Source organism: Geotrypetes seraphini, chromosome 4 (genome assembly GCF_902459505.1).
Source record: "Geotrypetes seraphini chromosome 4, aGeoSer1.1, whole genome shotgun sequence".
Classification (NCBI taxonomy): domain Eukaryota; kingdom Metazoa; phylum Chordata; class Amphibia; order Gymnophiona; family Dermophiidae; genus Geotrypetes; species Geotrypetes seraphini.
In genome coordinates this window covers 102,726,305-102,752,597 of record NC_047087.1, presented here as the reverse complement: position 1 = coordinate 102,752,597, position 26,293 = coordinate 102,726,305, and the positions used below count along the sequence as shown (strand labels likewise).

At 44.2% G+C, this 26,293-nt stretch overlaps 1 protein-coding gene across 4 annotated transcripts in view; it reads left to right on the top strand.

The window, feature by feature from the left end:
• Positions 1 to 18,262, top strand: part of WARS2 (tryptophanyl tRNA synthetase 2, mitochondrial) — an 81,831-nt gene extending 63,569 nt beyond the window's left edge. For all 4 annotated transcript variants that reach the window (XM_033943684.1, XM_033943685.1, XM_033943687.1 and 1 more), the window contains 2 exons: positions 14,485 to 14,603; positions 17,332 to 18,262. In XM_033943684.1, the coding sequence (XP_033799575.1) occupies positions 14,485 to 14,603; positions 17,332 to 17,780 (568 nt within the window). In that variant the 3' untranslated portion in view covers positions 17,781 to 18,262. The remainder of the gene's footprint in view (positions 1 to 14,484; positions 14,604 to 17,331) is intronic.
• The last annotated feature ends 8,031 nt before the right edge of the window (positions 18,263 to 26,293 follow it).

The window sequence follows — 26,293 nt, the reverse complement described above, 5'->3', positions numbered from 1 at the left end:
CATTGTAGAATAAATGGCGTAAGGAGGGAATAGTTAAGAGATGTTGATTGCTTGATTGTAGTGTTCTCGAGGAGCAATAAGGAATAATTAATCTATATATGAATCCTGGAGTGTGGTTAATTTTTGTTTTAAATGTGAGAAGTAGGATTTTATAAGTTATCCTATGGGAGAGTGGTAACCAGTTTGATTTGATCAGTAGGGGAGATACATAGGGGAGTTGAAGCATGGGAATAAGTTCCCTGGGAGTGATGCCCCTGTGTAGACAGGTGCTTGAGTGCAGGCTGGTTAGATCTCATGACAGGCTGGGAGACTTGGTGGAGGTTGGCTGCATCTCCCATCCCCCTCACCCCTGAAGAATCATGTGGGATTGAGGGTTTTGGAACCTGAATAAAAGGTAGCCCAAAGAGGCACCCTTGCTTGTCTGAGGCAGAAATCACTTCTCCAATTCCAGCTGCTGTGAGAAGCTGAAGCAGGCAGAACACATGGCAGGTCTGTGAGTACAGCTCATTACTTTCAATGGGAAAAATTGGGGTGGGTCTGAAATTGGCAATTTTAAATTTTTAGTTTTGTTTCCACGGGTTGTGTTTTTTAGCACCAAAATGCTGCCACAGCAACCATCTTGGATTTCTCAATTATATTTTAAAAGCCTCTGTCTGCCTCAGCCTCAGTTTGGGTTTAAAATCAATTATAATGGACTCCTTGGGGGGTTTTGACCCCTATATCATGCAAAGTTTGTGCTGGATGGGTGCCTGAGAAATGTTTGTGTGCCACAGGACATGCAAGGAGGGGTGGGAGCCATTGACTTAGCCCCCTCTGGTCCCTCTATGGGTCATGAATTGCAGATCGCAAGAGCTAGGGCTCAAAAACCTGTTAGAGCCCCTAAACCGTTATTATGCGTCACCAGCAAAGTGCTGCTGTGTGGAGGTGACTGACCCTGAGAGGAAGCGAATATCAGACTGAAGGAGGTCTCTGGAGGATCCAGGTCAGGTCTTTGACTCCTAATTTGTGACCCTGATGTATACAGTCTAACAAAAATACGAAGGAGTGTCAGGGTGCCTTTAGGGAGGTACAGAGAGAGGATTACCTCAGGGCAAAGTCCCTACACAGTGTGTGGAACTACAGGAGCCAGAGGTCCAGTCAGAAAAGGACTGAGATGATTTGGGGTCAGATACTATTCCATTGCTCTGCAAGAAATCATCCTCCTTGGAGGATCCTGGTTTGTAGTTCAGAGCAGACAATCAGTGGCAGCCATAGACCAGGGAGAGAATTTGACAGTGCGAAGACTTTTCAAACCGTCAGATTTGACTTAAGTCATTACAGAGTCTTTGCGGGAGTTGGATCTAGAGTAGAGAGTTGCGCGGGGACAGAAATCCCACCCATCCCCGCCAAAGTCTCACCTGTCCCCACCCGTCCCCGTGAGGAATCCCACCCGTCCCCGCGAGGAATCCCCTCCGTCCCCGCCCGTCCCCGTGAGGAATCCCCTCCGTCCCCGCCCGTCCCTATAAACTTCAGAAATAGTTATTTCATTTAATTATGCTACTGAATTAAAGGCTCTGGTAGAAACCCATTTACAAATAAGCAAAAAGACTTTATTAATTTGGAAATATTAATTGGGAAGAATACATACTTTGTAAACGGGTTTCTACCAGAGCCTCTTTTGTTTATAAATTTTTATCAACACAACCAATATACTATTTTATCCTGAAGCAAAAAAAAAAAAAGAAATAGAATTCTTTCCCTACCTTTGTTGCCTGGTTTCTGCTTTCCTCATGCTCTCATTCAGTTCCTTCCATCCACTGTCTCTCTTCCTTCTGCGTCTTCCATTTGCTCTGTTACTGTGCCTCTCCCTTTCTCCCCCCTTCCAAATTGGTCTGGCACCCATCTTCTTCCCTCCGCTCCCCCCATAGTCTGGCATCTCTGTCTTCTTCCCTGCCAGCGTCTTCTCCCCACTCTCTCTTCCCCATTTCCTTTCAGCGTCCTTCTCCCCCCCCATCTTCCCCATGTTCTGTCAGCGTCCTTCTCCCCCCTCTGTCTTCCCCATGTCCTGTCAGCGTCCTTCTCCCCCCCTCTGTCTTCCCCATGTCCTTTCAGTGTCCTTCTCCCCCCCCATCTTCCCCATGTCCTGTCAGCGTCCTTCTCCCCCCTCTGTCTTCCCCATGTCCTGTCAGCGTCCTTCTCCCCCCTCTGTCTTCCCCATGTCCTTTCAGTGTCCTTCTCCCCCCTCTGTCTTCCCCATGTCCTTTCAGCGTCCTTCTCCCTCTCTGTCTTCCCCATGGCCTTTCAGCGTCCTTCTCCACCCCCCCCCCGTCTTCCCCATGTCCTTTCAGCGTCCTTCTCCACCCCTTTGTCTTCCCCAGTGCTTTCAGCGTCCTTCTCCCCCCTCCTTCTCTCTCGCCCCGGGTGCAGCACAGCCGGCCAGGTCCCCTTACTTTTATGGCGCTTCCCCGACCGACCGACAACAGCCCCGGTCTGACAAACCTCCCTGTCCTTAACCGCGAATCTAAATTTCCTTCTTACAGCTGCTGTAAGAAGGTAATTTAGATTCGCGGTTAAGGGCAGGGAGGTTTGTCGGACCAGGGCTGTTGTCGGTCGGTCGGGGAAGCGCTATAAAAGTAAGGGGACCTGGCCGGCTGTGCTGCACCCGGGGCGGACCGCCCCCCTCCCTTGGTAGCCACTTGAGCCGCGAGGCTACTCCTCTTTACCTACCCTTGCAGCACAGAGCCAAACGGAAGTCTTCCCGACGTCAGCACTGACGTCGGGAAGACTTCCGTTCGGCTCTGTGCTGCAAGCAGAGCAGGTAGGGAGAAAAGCCGCGTGACTTAGTACATCCAGCCCCGCAGGAACCCCGCGACCCTCGGAGGCGTCCCCACGGGATCCCTGCGACCCTAGGGGGCGTCCCCATGGGATCCCCGTGACCCGAAGGGGGAACCCGCGGGATGCCCGCGGGTCCCGCGGGATTCCCGTCGTCCCCGTTCCCGTGCAGCTCTCTAATCTAGAGTCCCAGATTTTGCTGCTATGCAGTACCAAGTCCACGTGCTTCCCTTCTCAACCAGAGATTACCAGGGTGATAACAGAGCATTGGAACTCGCCAAAAGGTTCCTTGACAAAATTATATCCCATGGCTTCAGAATTACAGCAATAATTTGCACCAGCTAAGTTTGATTTGCTGGTAGTGCAGGTTACTAAGCAAACCTTGCTACTTAGTGAAGGGAGAGTGATCCTGAAGGATATGCAGGATCGTAGAGTGAATTTGGTCCTCAGATGACAGTTTGAGATGCTGGCTTTAGGCCTTAAGGCAGCGGCCACAGCATCCCTTGTTGTGTAAGCCTGTTACAAAATGCTATGTCAGAATCCGGGCATGGAGAAGGCGGTTTGCCCCCTGTCATCCTGGCAGGGGTGGATTATGTGACTGATGATATCTACAATATGCTCAGAGTTATGAGCAGTCTCAGCTTATAAATTCTTCTTCCACAGAATGCTCTGGATCAGACAGTGGGCAGGAGATTCAGCGTTTGAGACTACTTTGAGCAGGCTCCTCTTTAAGAAGCAAATGCTCTTTGCCAAAGAATTGAATGACCTGATGACAAGTGTAATGGACCATCGTCCTAAACCATTGCCAGATAATAAACCATGAAGATCAGGCAGTTCCAATCATGGTTCCTTTTGTGGCTACAGAAGACTGTGTTATGGGTCTAATGGATCCCTGTCACAAAGGTCCTGTCAAGGATCTAGACAAAGATTTGGTGGTTCCAGGAGAACTCAGACATCCAGCATGCTCTCAGCTACTAAGTAATAGATTTCAAACAAACCATAGAAAATATTTCTTCACACAACGTGCAATTAAACTCTGGAATTTGTTGCTGGAGAATGTAATGGGATCAGCTTAGCGAGGTTTAAAAAGGTTTGGATATTGAGATGGCTTCGGGAAATCCATTGCTTATTCTTAAGATAAGCAGCATAAAATCTATTTTATTACTTGGGATCTAACTAGGTACTTGGGACCTGGGTTGGCCACTATTGGAAACAGAATACTGGACTTGATGGACCTTTGGTGTGTCCCAGTATGGTATTTCTTATGTTCTAATGATGCCAGGTCAGCCTCCAAGCGCCCCTGCTTAGGAGGGAGACTTGGGGCGCAGATTTCTTCAGACCATTGGGTGCTGGACATAATTTGAGAAGGCTACAAGCTTGACTTTTATCACCCACTCAGGGACCTACTTTTGGACTCCCCAGCGGGAAGACTGGAGAAGGTGCCAAGGTCAGTGCAACAGTGCAAAAGCTGTTACAGATTGGAGCCATAGAGCCGGTTCCAGATGCAGTCTCAGTATCAGGGAGATATTCTATATACTTCATCGTGCCCAAGAAAGACTCAGACGATTGGAGGCCAATCCTAGATCTTAAGGCGGTCAACGTGGCCTCGAAGGTTCCCAGATTCCAGATGAAAAAGTCATTGCTTCGATGATTCTGGGTAAATTTTTAGCCTCATTGGATCTGACAGAGGTTTACTTGCTTATTCTCATATTTGCAGATCACAGAAAATTTCTCAGGTTCCATTTGCTAGAGAAACACTTTCATTTCATGGTGCTACCTTTCAGGTTGGCCACTGCGCCATGCACATTTACCAAAGTAATGGTGGTGGCAGCAGCCGATCTGCACAAGGCAAGAATCCAGGTTCATCCTTACTTGGATGATTGACTGATCAGAGCACTGTCCTTGCTGTACTGCAGCCAGGCACTTTCTCAGGTAGTCCAGCACTTACAGGATCTGGTTGGGATGCTCATTGCGAGGGTTTCCCAGTGCAAGGCCAATGGCTACCATTGCAGAAAACATGGTCCATCAACATACTGTAGCTGAGAGCTATTTGATTGGCTCTCCACTTCTTCCAGACATGGCTGAAAGCAAAGCAGTCAGAGTATTCTTGGACAATGCTACAGTGGTAGTGTATGTCAACAGGCAAGGGGGAATCAAGAGTTCTTCTCTGAAGATGGAAACCCAATTGTTGGTCTGATGGCGGCACATGTAGCGGGATTGGACAGTGTCCAAGCCGACTACCTCAGCAGGTGGACGCTGGATCCAGGGAAATGGTCATTGTCCCAAAGAGCTTTCAACTGTATTGTGAGATGCTAGGGACAACTGACATTCAACCTCATGACATCAACAGAGAACAAGAAAGCCCCTCGGTTTGTGGTCGAAGATTCAAGTTGGGAAGCATCGGAATGGATACTCTCGTACAGCCATGGCCAGCAAGAGAACTGCTTTATGTATTCCCACCATGGCCGATGATAGGCCAAATCATTCACAGAATATCGACCCATCGGGGACTGGTAGTCCTTGTAGCCCTAGATTGGCCACTTTGCAGTGAGACAGCGGCCTCAGACTACGGCTGCACCATGGCATTCTATTACAGGGGCCCATAGTATTAGTCAATCCAGAACGCATTAGTCTTACATCATAGTTATTGAGCGTGGAAAGGATATTTGTAGATGATGATTTTGACTCTCCTCCATGCTAGAGAACCAGTAACAGTGGCGGCTTATGCTAAAGCATGGAAAGCTTTTCAGCATTGGTGCAAGGATAAGAAGTTGGATCCTTTCCGGGTCTCCATCTCTGAGGTTCTCTTGTTCCTGCAGGAAGGATTAGAGAAGGATTTGGTAGTTGGCTCTCTTAAAGTTCAAGTGGCTAATCTTTCTTGCTTCCAAGCTAGAGTAGATTGTGCACCTCTCATCCAAATGTTTCCATGTTCCTGAAGTGAGCTTTGAGGTTCCGCCCTCTAGTAAAGCAGCCATTTCCAATGTGAAATCTTAATATTGTATTGAGGGACCTCATCAACGCTCCACATGAACCTTTATGAGACACTTTTCTCATGGTTCTGACTGTGAAGATGGTGTTTTTGGTTGAAATTACTTCAGCTAAGAGGGTGTCTGAGCTGCAGGCATTATCAGATTCACCGAAGCAGGAGTGTCATTACACACTGTGCCTTCGTTTCTACCAAAGGTGGTTTCAATGTTCCATGTTAATCAGAAAGTAAGGCTACCTGTGTTTCAGCCCATGGGCACAAAGAAACAGGGCAAGGTTTTGTGGTTGCTGGATGTGTGGAGAGTGCTTCTCTGCTATCTTGAAATGACACATGAATTTAGGCTTTCAGAGCATCTGTATGTATTATCCAGCTCTAATTGTAAGGGAATACCTGCCTCTAAATCTTTGATATCCCAATGGAATTATTAAAAAAGGGATAGTTAACAAAACTGTTATAATGCCCCTGTATCACTCCATGGTGCGACCTCATCTGGAGTATTGTGTTCAGTTCTGGTCTCCTTATCTCAAGAAAGATATAGCAGCACTAGAAAAGGTTCAAAGAGGAGCAACCAAGATGATAAAGCGGATGAACTCCTCTCGTATGAGGAAAGACAAAAGGTTAGGGCTCTTCAGCTTGGAAAAGAGATGATTGAAGAGAGATATGATTGAAGTCTACAAAATCCTGAGTGGAGTAGAATGGGTACAAGTGGATTGATTTTTCATTCTGTCAGAAATTACAAAGACTAGGGGACACTCAATGAAGTTACAGGAAAATACTTTTAAAATCAATAGGAGGAAATTTTTTTTCACTCAGAGAATAGTTAAGTTCTGGAACACATTGCCAGAAGTTGTGGTAAGAGCAGATAGCGAAGCTGGTTTTAAGAAAGGTTTGCACAATTTCCTGGAGGAAAAGTCCATAGTCTGTTATTGAGAGATATGGGGGAAGCCACTGCTTGCCCTGGATCGGTAGCATGAAATGTTGCTACTCCTTGGATTTTGGCAAGGTACTAGGGACCTGGATTGGCCACCATGAGAATGGGCTACTGGGCTTGATGGACCATTGGTTTGACTAAGTTAGGCTATTATGTTCTTATGTGGTAAATAACAACCAGTCGCCCTGAATGCCCACTCTTCTAGAAGTGTGGCTTCTTCATGGGAAGAGTCCAAGGCAGTGCTGCCTGATGAAATTTGCAGGGCATCCACATGGTCCACTTTTTATATCTTTACAAAGTTTTACACAGTGGATATGTCAGCACAAGTGGACATGGCATTTGGGTCCTCGGTGTTTGTTGCGGGCTCATCTATCCCGCCCTAAACTCAAGGAACTTCTCTGGTACGTCCCATCCATAAGGAATTGTATGCTGTTTGCACAGGAAGGAAGGATTAGGTTCTTATCTCAATAATTCTGTTTCCTGTAGAATAGCATACAATTCCTTAAGCCCCACCCTGTCTGAGATGAATACAACCTGCATTGTATAATAGTCTGGGTTAAATTTCCAGTTGCTGGACTTGTGACAGCCAAAAGAGAAGAAAAGGAAATTATTGTAAGGTAGGGGGTTGAGCCCACTGCTCGCTGCATGCTGCTTTCACAGAGCTATATAAGTGTTTGTGCTGGTTACACACAGGTAGGTGGTGAGTTGGTTTTATCTCTAATTTTACAAAGATTGTGTACTTTTTTTGTCTCCTATTGTTTGTTATTCCTATTGCAAAGCAAACAAAGTTAACGGTCTCGGGGAGTCCCCATAACCCCTCCTTTTTATCATTTCCTCTTCTAAGAGTTATCGCTTGCTTTGGTATGATCTGAAGAGAGAGGGGCACTGCCAAGGGAGACAAGGAGGCAGAGCTGAGAAAAATGATTGATGCCTTCTGTAATCCAACTTGCAAGTTGGGGTACATAACTCATCCGTAAGACATCATATGCTGTTCTATAGGAAAGATGATTATCAAGGTAAGAACCTAATCCTTCCTTCTAGATGACTATTTTCACATTGGCCATCTTTTTAATTTTATGTATCTACCATGTATCTGGTAGGAGGAGGGTGAGGAAGAAAGAGAGATGTTGTATTTGGCCAGGGAAGGGGGGGGAGAGAAGGAGACATGCTGAACCTTGTAGGGGAAGAGGAAGACAATATTCCACACAGAGATCTAATAAATAAACTGAGTGCCCTCAAGATGAGTCCCAAAGTGATGAGCTGGATCAAGAACTGGTTGAGTGGAAGGCGACAGAGGATAGTGATCAATGGAGATCGCTCTGAGGAAAGGGATGTTACCAGTGATGTGCCTCAAGGTTCTGTTCTTGGACCTGTTCTTTTTAACATTTTTATAAACGAGATTGCTGAAGGTCTGTCAGGTAAGATTTGCCTTTATGCGGATGATACCAAAATATGCAATAGAGTAGACACCTAAAATGATGTGAATAACATGAAGAAAGACCTGGTGAAGCTTAAAGAATGGTCTGAAATTTGACAGCTAAAATTTAATGCTAAGAAATGCAAGGTCATGCATTTGGGCTGCAAAAACCCGAGGGAACGGTACAGTTTAGGGGGTGAAGAGCTTATGTGCATTACAGAAGAGCAGGACTTGGGTATGTTTGTATGTGATGATCTTAAGGTGGCTAAACAGGTTGAAAAGGTGATGACAAAAGCTAGAAAGTTGCTAGGGGACTTATGGCCAGTAGGAAAAAGAAGGTATTGATTCCTCTGTATAAGACTGGTGAGACCACATTTAGAATATTGTGTACAATTCTGGAGGCTGTACCTTCAAAAAGATATTAAAAGGATGGAGTCAGTCCAGAGGAAGGCTACTAAAATGGTGTGTGGTCTTTGTCATAAGTCATTTGGGGACAGACTTAAAGATCTCAATCTGTATACTTTGGAGGAAATGCGGGACAGGGGAGATATGATAGTGACATTTAAATACTTATGTGATGTAAATGCGCATGAGTCGAATCTCTTTCATTTGAATGGAAGCTCTGGAATGAGAGGGGATAGGATGAAGTTAAGAGGTAATAGGCTCAGGAGTAATCTAAGGAAATACTTTTTTACAGAAAGGGTGGTAGATGTGTGGAACAGTCTCCCAGAAGAGGTGGTGGAGACAGAGACTGTGTCTGAATTCAAGAAAGCATGTGATAGGCACATTTGATCTCTTAGAGAGAGGTTACTGTGGATGAGCAGACTGGAAGGGCCATTTGGCCTTTATCTGCTATCATGTTTCTATGTATTATTAGAGGTTAGAGGGATTTGCTAGATTATTTACCAGGATGGCCAAGAGTGGTAGATTGGGGCTGAGTTGTACAAGTAGTACTGCAGAAGTCCAGGAAGGAGTGTAGCCTGGATTTTACAATATAAAATCAAAATCATAATAATAACCCCCTTCTTAGACCATAATATTAAGGAAGAGTGATAAAAGTATATGAGATTAAATATAGATATAATTTTTCACAAAAAGAAAGGCTTAGTGATATTCAACAACTGCTTTATTTTTAAAAGTCCCTCATAGTCATTCCTTGATGATCTTTTTGATATCTATAAACTCCTTCAAGTGGTCAGGAGAGAAAAAGATGTATTTGATTCCCAAGTACCTGACCAAGAACTTACAGGGATATGCTAATAAGAATGTTGCACCCAATTTAATTGTCTCTTGATGTAGGGAAAGGAAAACTTTTCTTCGCTTTTGAGTAGTCTTAGCGACATCAGGATATATTCATATTTTCTGGTCTCCGAACAATTTTTAAAATATAATTTCAAAATCATATTAGCATCCTGTTCAAAAACAAAAGAAACCAACAAAGTAGCTCTGTCGGTGTCTGCTGTTAGCGTTTGTTCAAGTAAGGCAGATACGTTACCGAAGTCAATCTTTTTTGTCCACTCTTTTTTTCTTCTTCAGTTTGAGGCATCTTTTTAGTCGGAAGGTAATAGATTTTATTAATTGGAGGTATATTGTTTGGGGAAACTTTTTAATTTTTCAATCAAGTACCTTTTAAGAAAACCTAGAGGTAATACTGCCGGGGACAGTGGAAAATTTAAAAAGCGAAGATTTAAACGGTTGAAATTTTCAATCTGTTCCAATTTTGGCTTATCCATCTTAATAAAATATGAACATATTACTAGTCCATGGATTCATGATGAGTTATATTAGCTAACTCATGATGATGATGATTATTATTATTACTTAATCTTTTTAGAGGTCTTTATTAATGATTGCAATGTAACATCCAAAGTGATGCAAACAAATCACTACTCCACCAGGCCCAAGAAACATTACCAATTTCCCAGTCATAGCAAGGTGCAAGAACGTAACTCTTAACAATTTAAACAGTTTAATGTTTATAACCCTAGGGTACTAAAAGAACTAAGAAATGAGATAGCGGGAATACTCCAACAAGTTTGCAACCTATCCTTGAAAACTGGAGAGATCCTGGAGGACTGGAAGATAGCAAATGTTACACCTATCTTTAAAAAGGGGTCAAGAGGAGACCCGGGAAACTATAGGCCGGTAAGTTTGACATCGGTTCCGGGCAAAATGGTAGAAGCACTGATAAAGGACAGCATCTGTGAGCACATCGAAAAAAATGGGCTGATGAAAGCGAGCCAACATGGCTTCTGCAAGGGAAGATCGTACCAAACAAACTTACTGCACTTCTTTGAGGGGGTAAACAGTCAGTTGGACAAAGGGGAACCCGTAGACATCATTTACCTTGACTTCAAAAAGGCCTTTGACAAGGTACCCCATGAGCGGCTACTTAGGAAGCTGTGGAACCACGGGGTGGAAGGGGACGTGCACAGATGAGTCAAACACTGGTTGGCAGGCAGAAGACAGAGGGTTGGAGTGAAGGGTCACTACTCAGACTGGAGGAAAGTCACGAGCGGAGTTCCGCAGGGGTCTGTACTCGGACCGCTGCTGTTCAATGTATTTATAAATGACCTGGAAACGGGGACGAAGTGTGAAGTTATCAAATTTGCGGATGACACTAAACTCTGTAGAAGGGTTAGAAATGCGGAAGAGTGTGAGGACCTACAAAGGGACCTAAACAAACTGGAGGAGTGGGTGAATAAATGGCAGATGGACTTCAATGTAGGGAAATGCAAGGTCATGCATATAGGGAGAAAGAACCCGATGTTCAGCTACCAAATGGGGGGATTAGTATTAGAGGGAAGTAACCTTGAAAGAGATTTGGGTGTACTGGTGGACACAACAATGAAGTCAACAGCACAATGTGCAGCAGCCGCGAAGAAGGCAAACAGAATGTTGGGTATTATTAAGAAGGGTATTACGACCAGAACGAGAGAAGTCATTCTGCCGTTGTATCGGGCAATGGTGCGCCCGCACCTGGAGTACTGTGTTCAGTATTGGTCACCGTACCTTAAGAAGGATATGGCAATACTTGAGAGGGTCCAGAGGAGAGTGACATGAATGATTAAGGGCATGGAAAACCTTTCATACACTGAAAGATTGGAGAGATTGGGGCTCTTCTCCCTGGAAAAGCGGAGACTCAGAGGAGACATGATAGAGACCTACAAGATCATGAAGGGCATAGAGAGAGTAGAGAGGGACAGATTTTTCAAACTTTCAAAACATAAAAGAACAAGAGGGCATTCGGAAAAGTTGGAAGGAGACAGATTCAAAACGAATGCTAGGAAGTTTTTCTTTACCCAGCATGTGGTGGACATCTGGAATGCGCTTCCAGAGGTCGTAATAGGACAGAGTACGGTACTGGAGTTCAAGAAAGGATTGGACAATTTCCTGCTGGAAAAAGGGATAGAGGGGTATAATAGAGGGCTACTGCACAGGTCCTGGACCTGTTGGGCCGCTGTGTGAGCGGACTGCTGGGCACGATGGACCTCGGGTCTGACCCAGTGGAGGCATTGCTTATGTTCTTATGTACTCCCAAGAAAGAGAGAGAGAAATAACCCCCTCCGTCAGTACCCCAATCCTCCATGGCAGGTCAAGCTAAAATGTAACATTTCTCTAGCTACTGAAACAATTATGAGGACAATGTAGCTTAAGAAAAAGATTTAGGATGTTACCAACATTTGGATGGAAAAGGTAACAGATCGTCTTCCATTTAGGCAAAGAATGCCTACATTCAGCCATATGCCTCGCCATCTCAGATATATACCATATTTTAGTCATCCATTTCACCAGGGATGACTAAAACCCAGCCAAAATCAATATAGCAGCAGTTTATTAAATAAAAAGACGCCAGGATTGCACGGAATCTGGCACATCAGCCAGTAGTGCAGCTGGTCGTGAATAACTTTCCAAAATGCACGTTCTTTACAACACCTTCCACCAGATATGCCCCATAGTTCCCTGTTCTCTGTACCGCCTTCAACACTGAGAAGAGATCGTTGGGAAGGTATGGTGTAATCTGACTGGTGTAAGTTACGATCAGTACATAACTTTGCCCTCATTTTCGCTTTCATTGACAGCCAAAGAGATATTGGCTAGTGTCTTTTCCAAATTGGCCCAGTTTCTGCTCTCAATTAAGTCTATGTGACAAATATTTCAGACACACCCCTCTCAAATATTGATAGCTCATGATTTTAATTACATTACATTTGTTGACTTCTATTCTGCCTTAACCTTGCAGTTCTAGGTGGATTACAATAAGATTAAAACAGGACATTTCCAGGAATTGCAAATTATTGCATCACCAAAACAGCCATCTCATTAACTGTTTGACATATTTTCAAAATAGCATTGTTTTAATTACCCTTCGGAAGACTTTCTAATCTGGTGTTTTTCATAATATGTTTTTGCAGCTCGAAATGCCAGTGAACTTTCTAACATCTTTGTATTAAGATCTAATTTAGATGTAGTGCTGTACCACAATTGGAGTATTTAAGCATGTAATTAAGTTTAAATAACAAAACTTATAAATGCTTTAAGTAAACACACTGCTCAGGATATATGATTATTAGGTCCTGGCCCCAAAGGCACTATACACAGGATAAGTGACTTACCATCATTCACACAGTGAATGGTTAAATAGAGAACATAACAACATAAGAATTGCTGCTGCTGGGTCAGACCAGTGATGCATTGTGCCCAGCAGTCCACTCACGCGGTGGCCCTTAGGTCAAAGACCAGTACCCTGAGTCTAGCCTTACCTGCGCACGTTCTGGTTCAGCAGGAACTTGTCTAACTTTGTCTTGAATCCTTGGAGGGTGTTTTCCCCTATAACAGCCTCCGGAAGAGTGTTCCAGTTTCCTACGACTCTCTGGGTGAAGAAGAACTTCCTTATGTTTGTATGGAATCTATCCCTTTTAACTTTAGAGAGTGCCTTCTCGTTATCTCTACATTGGAGAGGGTGAACAACCAGGTTTCATTGCCTTAATGCCAACCTTGTAGACAGTGGCTTGCCTCTTGCAGTAGAAGCTTCTTGTATGCTGTTCAGTATTCAGCCAGTGGCAGCCAGTGTCTTTTGGTTCTCTGCCAACACTAAAAACTGGAAATTCAATGCCGGGTCCTATGTGGGCATTGTTTTTTTCTTTAAAGCCAGCTAGCACATGCTTGATTAGGCCAGTATTCAGACTTAACCAGCCTTGAGCTAAGACAGCTATTTATGTATTGTTGCATCACAATTGGAGACTATGTCTGAATTCAAAAGGGCCTGGGATAGGCACATGGGATCTCTCGGAGAGCTAAAGAGATAGTGGTTACTGCGGATGGGCAGACTAGATGGGCCATTTGGCCTTTATCTGCCATCAGGTTTCTATTTATGTAATCTTATTTATGAGCTAAACATAGCTCTGAATATTAGAAGTTATCTGGACTCCGCCCCTGAAACACTTCCTGAATGCCCTCGATGTAACTGGCTTCCACTTCAGTGCTAAGCAGTCATTTTCAGTGCCACTAACCCGTTAAGTGTCACTGAAGATGGCCAGATAACCACATACAAGCAAGTTAGCCAGTTGACAGCTATTTCCGGCCAGTTAACTAACTCGCTTTGAATATCGGCCGGATGACGTGTTTGGGGAGAGATTAGGGGGCTGAATGTGGGGTCATATGGCTGCATGTTCGCCTAAGGTGCCCAATGCCAGTAACCTGGTCTTGTGAATTAGTAACCATTCTGCAGATAGCCTGCAAAGAAGGATGATGGAGATTAGTTGGAGGAATAGGCATTTATGATCCACCACTCACACAGTTGCAAGTTTTTAAGTTTATTAAAATTTTGATAAAACGCCAATCATAAATTCGAAGCGTTGTACAATAAAATTAAACAGGGAAACAATCAAGAGGCTAAATAAAAACAATATATACTGACATAATGTACAGTAAAAACAAGAGGAGAATAGGGAGAACTACAATATTTAAAGGAAAGTAAACTTATACCCCCTCTTCTATTAAACTTTGCTAGCAGTTTTTAGCACGGGAAGCCGCGTTGAATGGCCTGTGTTGCTCCCGACGCTCATAGGAACTCTATGAGCATCGGGAGCAGCGCGGGCCATTCAGCGCGGTTCCTCGTGCTAGAAACTGCTAGCGCAGTTTAATAGAAGAGGCCCATAAGGAAAGAAACAAAAGGAAGAAGGGGAACGGACAGAGATCTAAATAGATTTGTGGGGTCTCTGTCCTCAAAAGAATTCTATGCTACAATACCAAAACTGTGACCACCATATCTAGAATCTTCAGTGCCTTTAGGAAGTTCTAAGATATTGTATTTGGACTTCTGTCTTTTAATAAAAGGTCAACACATGTTCCTGTGGGAGAAGATCAAGTCCAGCACTTAGAACTAACCCAAGATACAGCACGGATCTTTAACAAAAAATATGGGGAGTTCTTCCCTGTGCCCAGGGCACTTTTAGGTAAGTAATTCAGTCTTTTAAATAGTTCAGTCACAGTGAACAAAAACATTTTTGAGGCACTATTTAATGCCAGTTATACTGGGTAGGCCAAAAGTAGATGTACCATATTTATTCATTATTTATTTTTATACACTACTGAACGATAATCGAGTAAAAGCGAAATTATGCAACTGATACAAAAAATTCACATAAATGATATTCATGACACCTGTACAATACATAAGAACATAAGAAGTTGCCTCCGCTGAGGCAGACCATAGGTCCATCCTGCCCAGCGGTCCGCTCCCGCGGCGGCCCATCAGGTCCATTGCCTGAGTAATGGTCTATACCTATCTATACCCCTCAATCCCTTTTTCTTCTAGGAATCTATCCAAACCTTCTTTGAAACCATTTAAGGTTTTCTTGTCTACAACAGCCTCTGGAAGCGCGTTCCATGTATCCACCACCCTCTGAGTGAAAAAGAACTTCCTAGCGTTTGTTCTAAACCTGTCCCCTTTCAATTTCTCTGAGTGCCCCCTTGTACTTGTGGTGCCCTTTAATTTGAAAAATCTGTCCCTGTCTACTTTTTCTATGCCCTTCAGGATCTTGAAGGTTTCTATCATGTCTCCTCTAAGTCTCCGCTTTTCCAGGGAGAAAAGTCCCAACTGCTTCAATCTGTCGGTATATGGGAGATTTTCCATTCCCTTTATCAGTTTAGTTGCTCTTCTTTGTACTCCCTCAAGTCTTTCTTGAGGTACGGCGACCAGTACTGGACACAGTACCCCAGATGCGGCCGCACCATTGCAAGATACAGCGGCATGATGACTTCCTTCGTCCTGGTCGTAATACCCTTTTTAATGATACCCAACATTCTGTTTGCTTTCCTTGAGGCCGTGGCGCATTGCGCCGATGCCTTCAGTGTTGCGTCTACCATCACTCCCAGGTCTCTCTCCAGGTTACTGACCCCTAGTGGTGTTCCCCCCATTTTGTATTCCTACCTTTTGGCCCACCCTGTACATTCACCAGTGGCCGTTTAATGTATAACTTATTTATTTCATTTCCTATATCAATATCCCCAAAGAGCTCAGAATAGGTTTACATCCTAACATGACACATACTAGGGGGCAAATTCTATGAACAGCGTCCTGACTGTAGGTGGCAGTAGGCGTCCTACCGCTGTCTAACCAGCTAATTGGGACGCATGTATTTTAAAAAAAACAAAAAAACACCCCAAGGCAGGCAGCCTACATTGTAAGTGTTTTTGTGATCCTAGGGAGATGCTTAGGGCCACCAAAGCTCACCCAAGACTAGGTGTGGGGTTAGTTTCACCCAGATGTGGCCTTAGGCGAGCTTAGGTGGCCCAAGGCCTCTCCCTAGGGCCACGATAGGTACCTGAAATGTAGGCCAGCAAAATGCTGGTCTATATTTCAGATAGATGCAGCCACTAAGCCAATCACGGTAAAAGATCCTCCCTGCCGCAATCAGTTTAGCAGCCTTGGCAGGGAACCTGTCCTCCCCCCCCCACCCCTGTGAAGTTGGCCAGCAGGAGGAATGCCCACTCCCTCCTGCTGGAACCCCCAAAGCCCCCTTCCCCCAAATGTCCATGGCGGGAGGAGTGCCCAATTCATGCTGCTGCCAATGAGATATCCCCCGGCAGGAGGGATGCCCACTCCCTTCTGCCACACCCCTCTGAGACATCCCTGGGTAGGAGGTATGCACACTCCCTCCTGCCGCTAGTCCCATCACCCCTGAACCCCCTCAAGATCCCCCTTCCACCCCCCCCCCCAAATGTCCCCATACCTTTCTTTGGTAGCCAGCAAGAGGGATGCCCAGTCCCTCCTGCTGACAGGCCTGCCTCCATAGAATGGCAGACCTTCCCCTTCCCAGTACATCCTAGGATGCAATGGGGTGGGGCATAAGACCATGATTGGCCCAGGTACCTAAGGCCCCTCCCTGTAGGCAGTCATCAGGTTCCTCTCCTCCTCCCTGTCGTACCGCAGCACACCTGAAATCTCAGGAGGCACACAGTTTGAGATACACTGCATTAGTAGGAGAATTGGAAGGCTGTCTTTCTGCACTGTTCACTTTAGCACTGGAGCCCTGGGGTTTCTATCACATTATAAACCATAAAATTATACTGTTTTGTCACCCTCTGATCCAGGCGCTGTCTTGGTGGGGATGCCAGCTCCCATTCTCCTCTCCGCCCCCTGTTTTTTCCTGCCCCCCCCCCCCGCCGTGTGCATGCACCCCTTCCCTTCCGTCGTATTTCTTTAATTTTCCCGGCGCAAGCAGCATCACGAACTTGCTGCCCACGTTGGCGTCGGCTCTCTCTCTCTCTGCATCACTTCCAGGTCACTTGGTTACTGGATTTAGAGCTTTGATGGGAATCTGAATACCTTCACCATTGATTCCGTGAAAATGGTTTGGGATGGAAGAACTTTATGTATTTAATTTCACCTTGAAAAATTATTTGGAAAATAAGTCACGAAAATGGGCAAACGTTTATGTTTTGATCAATTACCAACTTTTCTAGGAAGGAAATCCAAAAATGTATGGCTTTGCCATTTTTCCTTCCTTAAAATCTCCCTTACATTGAGGATTGTCTGTAGAAGACTGAGTTCTTGTGTCCTGACCTTCAAATTGCTCACTGAAAAGATCCAACTACTAGCAAGTGTGAGTTTGATTAGATTTTGAATGTTGCTTACAAAATTTTGTATTTGTAATGGTACTTTTCCATGTTTGTATTTAGGTACTTCAAAGAAGATTAAATCTCTACGTGATCCCACAATTAAGATGTCCAAGTCAGATCCTAAAAATCTAGCCACAGTTAACATCACTGATAGCCCGGAGGAAATTGTGCTGAAATTCCGTAAGGCAGTTACAGATTTCACATCGGAGGTGACCTATGACCCAGATCATCGACCAGGGGTCTCAAACATGGTTGCTATTCATTCTGCAGTGACTGGACTTAACGTGGATGAAATAGTCCGCCAGAGCGTTGATCTGGATACTGCTCGTTACAAAATTGTTGTCGCAGAGGCTGTTATTCAAAAGCTCACACCTGTCAGGAGTGAAATTGAGAAGCTCAAAGCAGATCATGGCTACTTGAAAAATGTTTTGACCTCAGGGACTGAAAAGGCAAAAGAACTATCCATTCCTATATTTCAGGAAATCAGAAGTCTGGTTGGTTTTAGGTAGATCGTAGTTAGAATGGTTTCCTCCTTTATACTCTTGCACGCAGATATTGTTCATTTACAAGACAAGTTGGGTCGACAGCCTGTCTTTAAATAATACCAGCAGCAAACTTTTAAGACTTGAGATCTATTATCTTAGAAGGCTGGTCTTACCTCATGGGGCAGTTCTAGTTTATGCACAAACCTTTGAGAGCTGTAGCTATCTCATAAACCAGTTTGTAGTGGGACTCGACTCTGGCCCCAATGTTCAAAAGCTTTCTGTGCCAGTAAGAATCGTTAAAGCAGTCTTACTGGCACAAAAGTGTGGCTTCTGATGCACAAAAGGCTTCTCTATGGCTGCTACCGATCCTCGTAGCAGCCTCCGAGAATCCTATGCAAATGCATTACAAAGATGCACCTTATGATGTATTAAAGGGAATGTCTCCCCCTTTTATGGGGGACATTTTGTAGCTGTTGTGTGTGTGGGTGCTGTGCACTTACACAAGACATGCACAACAGCTGCACCCCCTCTAAAAAAAATTAAAAAAAAAACAACCTGCAGCTAGCTGCTGTTCTCCTTTCTACCCAGCTGATGGCAGCTCTGGAACCGCAATCAGCTGAGAGCCAGCAGAGAGGAGAGCGGTGGCTGCTGGGGAAGGATTTGCTTTTCTGGATTCGGAGCTGCAAGTATGCTCAGCCATGAGTAATAGAGAAGGGAAGTACCAGTTCCACAATTCCTTGCATCGGCTTGGCTTCCTCTGCCGGCCCCGGAGCCTTGATTATCTGATCAGGGTTTCCCCTGCCAACTCTGAATCAGGAACCGGCAGGGAAAGCCCTGATCAGCTGATCAAGGCTCCGGAGCTAGCAGAGGAAGCAGTGATTCATCTGATCGCGGCTCTGGAGTCCTGGAACTGGTACTGCCCTCCATTACTCATGGCTGAGCAAACCTGCAGTTTCCAATCCAGCTCAAAAGCAAATCCATCCCTGGCAGCTGCCGCTCTCCCCTCTGCTGGCTTTCAGCTGATTTGGCGCTGGAGCCCATCAGTTGGGCAGAGGGGGAGAACTATGGCTGCAGACAGGAGGAGAAACTGTACCTAGTGATGTGCTCTTCTGAGCAGGCACCAAGCACAGTGCCTCCTCTCTTTTGCCAGGCTACTCCACACAAATAGCATGCATAGCCCAGTAAAAGCCAATTACTCCCAACCCAGTATATTTTTGCTGGGTTCATGGAGCTTTGTGTATCTTGAGTCTCTGTTTCCTAAAACAGATTGAGATATACATTGGAGGTAAGGTGTACCCTTTCCTAGAAACCAAAGAGATAGCACCAGAGTTCCTGGATTAAAAATTCAAATGCATGAATCAAGCTCTGCTCTCCCACTTGTTAGCAGTCGATTAGAACTAGTTTGATATTTGCATAAAACTTGATTTGTCTCAGATTTATGAATTCAGCGAAGAGAAGACTCCTGTACAGGATTTATGAAACACTGTGAGACTTTATCTACTGTGCTGATTTCAAAAGTACCAAATCCTAATCATGATGCAGCTACAGGGAACAATTCTGTGAAAGATAGGCGCCCAAAATCTAGGTGCTAAGTTAGCATTCTATAACAGCAAATTGGTGCCTCTAATATGTTATGGAATCCTAGTGTAAGTTAGCAGTCAGGCACTACCACTTACTATTTGCACTGTGGGAGGTTTAAATGGAGCACTCGGACACCTAACTGACAGTATTCAGTAACACACATGTTTAAATAATTGAAACGTTCATACCCCCTCCCATATGAGCATCCTTTTTATAATTATGTACAGGCAGTCCCCGGCTTAAGAATGAGTTCCATTTTTAAAGCCGTTCTTAAGTTGAATTTGTGTGTAACTCGGATCCTGTATAGTAAACAGTCTATAAAAACGTTAAAGAAACGGTCCTCAAAATAAAGTAGTGTAGTTTAAATAAAAAGAAAAGATAGGAGGTTTACACTTAAGTTCTTCATCCGTCTCACTGTTCCCTCTCCACCACCATATCCAACATTTCTCTCATCTCTTCCCTGTGCAACTGTACCTCATGCCTCTCCTACCACCATGTCCAATATTTCTCTCTCCCTATGCCCAACAATTCTCTTTCTTCATTTCCCCAAGTACACCATCTGTCTTTCTCTCTCATTCAGACACTCTGCCCAACAATTCTCCCTTTCTGTTCCTTCCTCCACCTCGGCATCTTCCCCTCACTCCCTCCATGCTTCCCTCCTATCTCCCAAGTTTATTCTCTCCTCGTTCCCTCCATCTCTCTTTCCCTCTCACTCAGACATCCATGCCCAACAAATCTCCCTTTCTATTCCCTACTCCACATCAGCATCTCTTTCCCTCACTCCCTCCATTCTTCCATCTGGGTAAGCCACGTGCAGAAGTCGCTGCTTGCGGCTTTGTGACGAGAAGTGTTGCTGGGAGGAGGAAGCTGGCCAGAGAAGGTAAACACCAGCGGGAGGGAGGCCCAAATTTGGGAAACAGAACAAAGGGAGGGAAGGACGACGAGGGTCACATTGGGACACGGAAGGAATGACGAGGGTCGCGTTGGAACAGGAAGGGAGGAAGAGGGACACGTTGGCACAGGAAGGGAGAGGCAGGACCCCAGTTCATAAGTATGAGTCTGATATAAGTTGGGCATTCTTAACCCGGGACTGCATGTACTAGAACACTTAGGCACTAAGGGCTCATTAGGGCCTTAACGCGCGGAATAGTGCGCGCTAGCCGCTACCGCCTCCTCTTGAGCAGGCGGTAGTTTATTGGCTAGCGCGCGCTAATTCGGTGCGTGCGCTAAAAATGCCAGTGCACCTTCGTAAAAGGAGCCCTAAGTTATAGAATAGCTCCTAGGTTTACTTAGGTACCTAACTACTGTTTTACCCCTGTTTTGGTGCTTAATTTCTGTTTGTTAGTTGCCTGATTAGTGCACTTTATAGAATTAGGAGGATATTCTTTTAAGGCACATTGCAAGCCCATAGTAAGCATCACAATGAAACATATCAACATCTGAGGATATTGAAGAGAGGGTTAACCTTATCCCACACATTTTATGCCAATAAAATAATCATTCAGTTCTGTCTTCAGATTCACTTCCCTGACTTACTATTAGGATCAAAGCAGAGCCTGAAAAAGACGCTTGATTGCTCATGCTGGACTTATGCCCAGAAAAGCTGATTAGTTCATGATCAAGAAAAGGGTGATTTTTTTTCCCCCCCTAATCATGGCTGTTACGTCCTACCACTGACAAGATGCCAAACCACCTATGAAACTGAAAATTGACTCTGAAACATGAGCAATATAATTGTACGTGATCACATGCCAGTTTCAGGTGGTTTTGAGCCAGCGTTCCATCAGTGTTCTAAACTGATAATACACATATCGTAAATGACACTTCATGCAGAACCAGTAGAATCTACTATACCCAGCTACTCTAGTAAAACAAAAAAATTGAACAATGTGACGGGTATACCATTGGGTTGGGTAAACTATTTGGTTCTCTGACAATCTGATGTCACTGTTTTAAGGATTCAGATCTCAGATGAAGAAACTAAACATTTTGATGTTGTTATTGTAAAAGGGCAGCAGGGGGCACTCTAGTTCTGGACGGGATCTACTGTAGAGTAGAAAAAGCACAGAAATAATTACATTTACATGTGACCTATGTATATAAAGGGGTATGTCACTTACATATTGCTTGTATAGATTAGATCCTCTATAGATGTAGGTACAACTAGAAAAAAACTTAATTATGGATGCATTTATTTGCTCTGATGTTGCTGAGTTTTGCCACCATGATAATGCTGCTTCTGTTGACTTGGCAAGCAATGTTTTGACAGCAGGAGTAGACACATTTCATTAAAGATACGGCAGGTGTAAAGATTTGTGTCATTTGCTATACCTGTTCCAAAACACACCATAATTCTTTCAATAAATCAATCACTTAATATGCCATGTGTAAGTAGTGCAGTGAAAAAAGGTAAGAGAATAACCAGTGAAAACATCTGCAATAACCAAGCACCAAAATTTAAAAAAAAAAAAAAAAAAATCATATATACCATGTTTCCCTGAAAATAAGCCCTAGCAGTATTTTCGGGGTAGGTCTTAATATAAGCCCTAGTCCTGGGATTCATCAGCAGTTCCCCTTCCCTCCCTCCTATCCGAACCCTGCCAACCACGAGCGAGCCCTAGTACATATCTCCCTAAGCAGCGTCGGGCCGCCAGCACTCTAAACAGACTGCTTCGGCCTTGTTCGCCTGTGAATTTGCTCTGCTGCGTTACTGATGATGTCATCAGTAATGCGGCAGATTGAATTCACAGACAGATGAGGCCGAACAGCCTGTTTAGAGTGCTGCTGGCCCGATGCTGCTTAGAAAGGTATGTAGGGCTCACTCACAGTCGGCGGGGTTCAGATGGGAGGGAGGGATAGGGGTTTGGGGGTGGGTGTCTTGGGGGGGTGCTCGCTCAAAGGTTCTGCACAAGGGATGGGAGGGAAGGGAAGCTGGGCAAGGGTCCTGCTGCACAAGGGATGGGAAGGAGGGAAGGGAAGCTGGGCAAGAGTCCTACTGCACGAGGGATTGGAGGGAGGGAAGGATAGAAGCTGGGCAAGGGTCCTGCTGCATGAGGGAGGGGAGGAAAGATGCTGCACATGTGGGGGAGAAAAAGGAAAGAGGAAGAATTGGGGGGAAGGAGAGGAAGGGAGAGATGATCATGTACAAACCCCAAAAATAAGACCTAGTGCATTTTTGGGGCCTAAAATTAATATGACACTGTCTTATTTTGGGGGAAACACAGTATATATAAAGTCAAGTGCTCCTCCACATCCTCCATAAAAATCAAAATTTCAGCATTGAAGGATCCAAATAGGTAACAATGTGCTTCAAATTAACATTCATCCAGTCCATTCCAGACTGCTGCCTTCTGGCCTTTTATTTTAAAGACCAGCTGGTAGAATTTCCCTGTAGACATAGATATAGACAATATTGCAGTAAAATATGTTTAGTGTGTGGGTAAAGATCAGGAAGAGCCAGGAGTTTTAGATTTGAAAGCAGTCTCAAAGAGGTGGGTCTTTTAGTGGGACTTGAATATGGACAGAGATGGAGCAAGTCACACCAACACAACAAAGGTTATTCTAGTTCTGCAAGACACAGTGAAACCTGGAATTAATAGCGGAAGAGAAGAGTACAGATAAGCTCCCCTTCCTGCTTTCCATCTGCTGTGGTTTGTCTCCTGTTTCCACCTGGGTTGACCACGGCAGACGGAAAGCAGGAAGGCGAGCCGCAGACAATGTTTCTGAATCACTGCCGAGGCCAGCAGATTTTTCAACATGATGGCAACATTGGACCAGTGCGGGAGGGAAGACATGCTGGGCCGTGAGAAGGGGAAGATCCAGGAGCACTCCCGCAGGCCACTTACAACAGCCCGCGGGCCTTCTGTTTGACACACGTGCATTAGAACATCAATACACCCAATGTAAAACTAATCAAACCAGATTAGTACAGATCAATCCTGCACAGTCAATGCTAACAGAATGTCTGTCATAAAGAACACAGAAGCACCCTCACCCAGTATGGAATAAGTAACCACAAACTAAAAATAGAAATAAGTAGACAAAAGTTAAACAGAACCACCAAGAAGCCAGACTCTACAACACCACAGAAACAGTGATGCATGTCCTCTAATGTACAAAATATATAATAGTAGATATAAATTTGAAAAAAGAGAAACAACAAACTACTTTACAAATTAACAAAAACAAAATATGGAAATTAAAGATGATACCATTTTATTGGACTAATACATTTCTCAATTAGCCTTCAGAGGTCAAAACCGCTTTATTCAGGTCTGTAAAGTATATTGCTGTTACAGTATCCTGCCCTGACTTGAGGAAGGGGGATTTGGTCTCTGAAAGTTAGTCAAAGATGTATCAAAATTAATCCAATAAAAGGATCACCTTATTTCCATTTTCTATTTATAAATTTTTATCAACACAGTTACAATACTATTTTATCCTAAAACAAAAAATAAATAAAGAAATAGAAAATTGTTTTCTACCTTTGTTATCTGGTTTCTGCTTTCCTCGTCTTGACATGCTCTTCCTTCCATCCACTGTCTGTCCTCTCTCTGCCTCTTCCATATGGCAACTGCTTTTTCTATGCCTCTTCCAGAAACTGGCCCTCCCTCCCTCCCCCTGGTGGTTTTTACCATCTCTCCTCCTTTCCTCCCCTCAGATCTGGTATCTGTATCCCCCCCCCCTTTCCTTCCCCCATGCTCTGGCATCTCTCTCCTCTCCATTCCATTTCCTTTTCTTTTCTTCCCTGGTCTTCCTTTTCAATTTATTTTCTGCCTCAGTCTCTTTCTTACTATCCAGTCCTCAATTTCCCTCTTTTCATTATGTCTACCTACAGCTTGCCTCCTCTATCCCTCACACCTTCCATTATCTCACTAACTCTAACCTCTTCCTCCAATCCAGCATGTGCCCTTTTTCTTTATCCCCCCCCCCCCTTCCATCCAGTATGTGCCCTCTCCATTTCTTTCCAGCGTTTACTCCCCTATCTCTCCTCCCCACTTCCATCCAGCGTCTGCTCCCCTATCTCTCCTCCCCACTTCCTTCCAGCATCTGCTCCCCTCTCTCACTCCACCCTCCCCACTTCCTTCCAGTGTCCCCCCCTCCCTCTACACAATAAACCTGAACCTCTTCCCCTTGTCAGGCCATCTCCATCCCTTCTCATCTTTGTGGGCGCTTTTCAGAATCAAAATTTTCTCTCTTAGAGGGGTCATGACACTGCAGCCGTTTTCACAAGTGGCATGCAGCTGCCCCAAAGCTTCTCTGCCATGACACAGAAACAGGAAGTTTGGAAATATGGTTAATTTCTGTTGTTGCAACTATTGTGGGTACCCGAGCAAGGGTGCATTCAAAGGAGGTCCTTTTGAACAGGCCTCAATTTTCACCCAGTGATGGATGTTGGGGCTTTATAGCACATAAATTCAGTCCAGGAGGTACTGGGAGTATATGTACTGTACTTGCTCTTGCTGTTAATGGCAGTGCATGCGAGGGACCACTGAAAAATTCTCAGCCCAACCAACAAAATTGGGGCAGTCTCCATTGAGGGCTATACACTTAGTCCAGTGATTTAAAGTGGAAAATCACTGGACTAAGTAGGTACATAGCCCTTAATGGAGACTGCCCTAACTGTGTTGGTTGGGCTGAGAACTTTTCAGCGGCCCCTCGTGTATCCTATTTGTTTTGCTTTGTTGGACTATGTGCTGATATGATGGTGGCCTGGTTGGTGGTTTGTTCATTTATTAAATCTTTAATTTGTTTGGGTGTTTTGAATTAAGTATCTCGCCAATAAATGAAAATCCAGCCCATTTTTATACCCCAAAACTGTCTGTTTTCCTTATGATATGTATAATGCTATAATCTAATATAGGATAAATGGAGTGAGGGGGGTGCTGGTTTCACTTCCACCACTAATGATTTTTGCAATAGAATATGATTAAAATAAATACAGAAGGCAGAAAATGCTTTGATGTTAATATTAACATCAAGGCTTCTCAGTAAGACTTTAGACCCTTTTTTACTACGCTGCGTAGAGGTTTCTACCACAGCCAAGAGCGCTAAATGCTCCGACGCGTCTCCAATGCTCATAGGAATTCTATGAGCGTTGGAGCAACGTTGGAGCATTTATTGCTCCGGGCTGCGGTAGAAACCTCTACTGCGACTTACTTAAAGGGGGGTCAGTTTGGAAATTGTGATATCTTATCATTAAACTTTTATTCCCAGAATGAGGAGGACATCAACTTCCCCAAAATTCATAGGTATACTACACACTTGAAAACCTTAACTTTTATACAGCCTGGGCAGAGAGTCTAATATGAGTTTGAAAAGTATTGCCACTGATAGACTTGGTTTATATATATATAAACTGTATATATATATTTTCCACTGTGTATAAATGCTTGCAGTTTCACCATATTGATCCTGTCTGATGCATTATCTTATTAATAATCATCTACAAATGCCACAATATACTTATAGAAAAGCAGATGCATCATAGTTTGGTTGATAATTAGGGGCATATTTAGCCAACGTTGGCTTTTTTTCTACGTTGAAAAAGGATTTTATGTTCAGCTTTTTTGCTTATTAGATTTTTTTATTATTATTAGTCATCAACCGTTGTCTATACTCGCTGTTTTCTATACATTTTTTGTGCAAATAAAGGATTCTTCTGTCTTCCCTATTTTTTTATTTTTTTTAACATGTCCTTGCAGCATAACCACATCATTATATACATTATCAGATGCTGGATAAGTCTTGGACTATCCCAGGATGCATTTTTACAACCTGGATTTGTATAATTAAAACTCTTGGAGGAGCAGCCTCATGGTTTAGATCGGCGGACTGGGGGACTCTGGGGGAAGGCGGGGTTCACTTCCCAGTGCTGCTGCTTGTGAGTTGGGCAAGTCACTTAACCCTCCAATATCTGAAGAACAAGGTCAACTAGTAACATGCCTTTAAAAAGA